Genomic DNA, 4,316 nt, shown 5'->3' with positions numbered 1-4,316 from the left:
TGAGGAATTTACTGCTTTGCTTGCAAGAAATACCGAAAGTATCGTCTAAAAATACAAAGAAAGCCATGGAATCGTCATTTTGTCGCTTCTGTCGTCATTGCTTGTCCAGATAACCCATTTCTTTTTTCGTCAACGTTAGTGATGGTGTGCTTACGCAGGTGGAACGATTCTTCTGAATGATGACCGCTTCGTATATCTCTCGCATGAGCTTTCGGTGGTATCCCCCCCCCCCTCCCCGAAAGCTCACGCGAGAGATATACGAAGCGTTCATCATTCAGAAGAATCATTCCACCTGCGTAAGCACACCATCAGTAACGTTGACGAAAAAAGAAATGGGTTATCTGGACAAGCAATGACGACAGAAGTGAAAAATTAACGATTCAATGGCTTTCTTTGTATTTTAGACGATACTTTCTATATTTATTGCAAGCAAAGCAGTAAATTCCTCAGTTGTCAGTCAGTGCTGTGTCTGTGTGTTTCTCGACTTTGTCCTGTCCCTGATCACTGTTTTAAAGTAGAAAAATGAACCAACTGGCCCCGCTACTTCCCGTGAAGAATAACATATGGCCATAATTTGAGAATAATTTCGCTGTCAGCTCTCGCAACGCGTCAGCATGCAACAAAAACTGAAACTGTTGTTTCCTAGTTCTTCAGTATGCAATAAGACCCATGCTTTCTAAATTCAGGTTAGGCTCCACTACCTAAAAACCTGCGGTGGTTTCTTCTGATATAGGAACACAATGAGCCAAATAGATGAGAGGCGCAGGCGCTGGCCTCTAATGACGTCCATCTTCGATTCGTAGTGACTAACGTAGGCAGGAGTGTTTCCATCCTCGCGCCGGATCTTAACATCCATTGCAGTCCTTAGGTGAGAGGCGTCTGATGTCGACATGTGCTCATTCATCGAAACAGGAGAGGTGACAAATGCTGCGGTGTTATAATGTCACATGCTGTCGTGAAATATTCGGGCAAACTCCGCCATGTTCCGTCAATTACACCCACGCCTTCGGAGGAGAAACTTTTGTCACTCCATAAGTATTTTCCGCATGAGTGAACCAAAGGTTCTTACCGTACACGACACCGCAAAGTCTTGGTACCGCAGTAAATGAGCAGCAGCAGCTGCGACTTTACGCACCAGGAGCAGCACCAGCTGCCCAAGACGATGACGCAGAAATTCCTCCGAATGGAGCTCGCCTCTCGTATCGGCGGGAAGCGGCGTTCGGCTCCACGCCATCCTGCATTCTAGCACCTCGGCAAGTAAATCAATCATTTCCTTCATCGTGCCGGCCCCATACTTTTCGCGTGCGACAAAATATTAAACCGGACGTCCGCTGGAACACCAGCCCCCACCTTGCCCAATACCGACGACAATGCCTTCGCCATGCCAGGTGACGGACACTCCAGAGCATTCTCTGCGCTGTCCCTTCGCCTTCCCCAGTTCTCAGCCGCCGATCCTCAGCTCTGGCTCGCTCAGGTCAACAGCCAGTTCACTAATAGCCGCATCACCAGCCAGGCGCAGAAGTTTCATCACGTCGCTGCGTCGCTACCACTTGAGATTGCCGCCGAAGTCGGCGACCTCCTCATAACTCCGTCCGCCTCGGCCCCGTTTGACGCGTTGGCTGCTGAGCTCATCAAGCGATCAGCTGTCTCGGAACATCGCCGCCTGCAGCAGCTCATCTCCTCCGAAGAAATGGGGGACCGCAAGCCAACACAGTTGCTGCGGCGGCTCCAGCAGCTGCTGGGCGACAACGCTGCTACCTTCGACCAAGCCTTCCTGCGTGAGTTTTTCCTGCAGCGCTTGCCGTCAGCGGTCCGCATGGTGCTTGTGCCCGTCCAGGGGATATATTGGGAGAAGCTTGCTGAGCTGGCGGACTCCGTCATGAACGTTTCCTACTCTGAAATTTCTCTCGCATGAACGTTTCCTACTCTGAAGTCTCGCAGCCTCCACCAACGCCATCATCTCTTCCCTCCTGCGTGGACCTTCAGAGTCTCCGTGATGACTTCCAAGCCCAGATCACACTGTCTTTCCGACCAAATCGCCTCACTGTCGACTTTCCACTCTCTCTCGCCTTCCCATCGCCAGACATCACCCCGCCGACGCAGTGCTACCCCACTTCTTCAAGGTGCTTCAAGTGCTGGTAGCACCGCAACCTTGGTGAAGCAGCGCATCGATGGCCCCTCCCTGTCGCTTCCAGGAGAACTTCCCACAACACCACTAGAAGCGTCAAGTGGTGTCACCCCTGAGACCAGCCGTTTATTCTTAATTTGCGACCACAACTCGGGCCTTCGTTTTCTCGTTGACAAAAAGTGAGCGTCCTCCTCTGCAGCCTTACATCATCTCCTTTTCGCTGTCCTGGCCCATTGCTCTAAGCAGCAAACCTCACCCTCATCGCTACGTACGGCGAACTTGCTCTTGCACTTAATTTGGGAGTCTGACGTGTGTTCCGATGGGTTTTTCTCGTCACGGACGTACGCTACCCCATCATAGGAGTTGATGTTCTGCTCCACTACATTCTGCTGGTCAACGTGCACAGCAAGGGTCTCGTGGACACCGCGACGAACCTTTCTGTTCAGGACCTCCATCTTCGAGAACCGCTTGCCAGTATACCCAACCCGCACCAGCCCGCCTACGAGATCCTACTGTATGAATGCCCTTCTCTCCTCCGTCCTTCCAACTTCTTACTGCCCGTCAAAAACCAGGTCACGCATCACATTGTGACCACTGGCCCGCCCACAGACGATCGAGATCATCGTTTTGCTCCAGACCGTTTACAGATCGCCCGCAACGAGTTTGGACACATGCTGGAGCTCGGCATTTACGAGCTTCGTCTAGCCCATGGGCATCCCCTCTACACATGGTACCGAAGAAAACCCCAGGGGTTGGCGGCCCTGTGACGATTAGCGCGCCCTCAGCAACGCTACCGTCCGGACCGTTATCCCCTACCAAACATCGCGGATTCCACCGCCGCGCTGCATGGCGCCACAATTTTCTCTAAAATCGATCTCGTCAACGCCTACCACCAAATCCCTGTAGAACCATCCGATGTACCCAAAACTGCAATCATTACACCACTCGGCCTCTTCGAGTACCTCCGCATGCCAGTTGGCCTCCGTAACTCCGGCCAGACATTTCAGCGCATGGCCTACATCGATGACCTCCTCGTATTCGACCGCTACACGGAGCAGCACTTTCAACACCTGCGGCAGCTGTTTCAACGTCTCCCTGATTACGGTCTGACCATCAAAAGAGCAAAATGTGAATTCGGCAAGTCGGAGCTCGACTTCCTTGGTCACCGTGTCAAGCGCTCCGAGATCCGGCCTCTCCCATCAAAAGTCCAGGCCATTCAAGACTTTTCGCAGCCTGCCTCAATCCACAAAGTCCGCGAATTTCTCGTTATTATCACATTTTATCACCGTTTCATCCTTCACCTTGCTGCACTCCTCAAACCATTGACAGATATGCTTGAAGGAAAGAAAACAAACTCTGCACAACTGACATGGTTTTCAGCTGCTCTGGATTCTTTCCGGGCCGCAGAAGCGAAACTATCCAACCTCGCCTTCCTTGCCCATCCGCGCCATGATGCACCCCTGCTCCTCATGACCGACGCCTCCGACTACCGTGTTGGAGTCGTGCTACTCAAACTCGTGGATGGTGCTTGAAGCCCTCTATCTTTTTTCTCCCGCAAGCTTTCGCTGCTGAAAGCCGCTACAGTACTTTCGGCTGTGAACTTCTTGCCATGCACATGCTTGTGCGGCATTTCAAGCACCTCCTAGAAGGTCGGCAGTTTCACATTGTCACCGACCACAAACCACCCATTTTTTCCATCAAATCGGGCAGCGGTAATTCTTGCCTCATGAATTTCGTCACCTTTCGTACGTGGCAGAATTAGTGACCGACATCATACATCTTCAGGGTTTTGACAATGGCCCGGCAGACGCTCTGTCGTGTGTTACTCCTTCCCTCGCCTCTCCTGCTCCATCAGGGAACAAGTACTTTGCCGCCCTTGGAAAAGCGCAGCAACATCACTAGGAAGTTGTGGACCTTCGCAAGGACCCATAACTCCTCCCTTCATGCCCCGTCCACATCATTTGCGACACTTCGGCCGGCACTCCACGCCCTTTCGTCCCCTCTGCCTTCCGGCGTCTTGTATTCGACGCCCTCCATGACCTTTCCCATCCCAGAATTTGCGCCACGCAGCATCTTCTCACAAGACGTTACGTCTGGCCCGGAATCAACAAGGACGTGCGCGCCTGGGCCCGTGCCTGCCCGGCTTGTCAGCAGTCTAAAACTCAGCGGCACACTACCTCCCCCTTCG

At 52.5% G+C, this 4,316-nt stretch overlaps 1 protein-coding gene across 1 annotated transcript; it reads left to right on the top strand.

The window, feature by feature from the left end:
- The first annotated feature begins 1,381 nt into the window (after positions 1-1,381).
- Positions 1,382-1,915, top strand: LOC149361832 (uncharacterized). Its single transcript, XM_089568166.1, has one exon. It carries the CDS (start codon positions 1,382-1,384, stop codon positions 1,913-1,915), a length of 534 nt encoding a protein of 177 aa, XP_089424292.1.
- The last annotated feature ends 2,401 nt before the right edge of the window (positions 1,916-4,316 follow it).

Source organism: Amblyomma mixtum, chromosome 2 (genome assembly GCF_055824585.1).
Source record: "Amblyomma mixtum isolate Tamu chromosome 2, ASM5582458v1, whole genome shotgun sequence".
NCBI lineage: Eukaryota > Metazoa > Arthropoda > Arachnida > Ixodida > Ixodidae > Amblyomma > Amblyomma mixtum.
Note: the sequence above shows the minus strand (reverse complement) of the source record. Positions and strands in the feature narration are given on the sequence as shown.

Bases quoted from the DNA above. Each gene is read 5' to 3' on its own strand.
- LOC149361832 (XM_089568166.1), top strand. From the start codon at position 1,382: ATGCCAGGTGACGGACACTCCAGAGCATTCTCTGCGCTGTCCCTTCGC.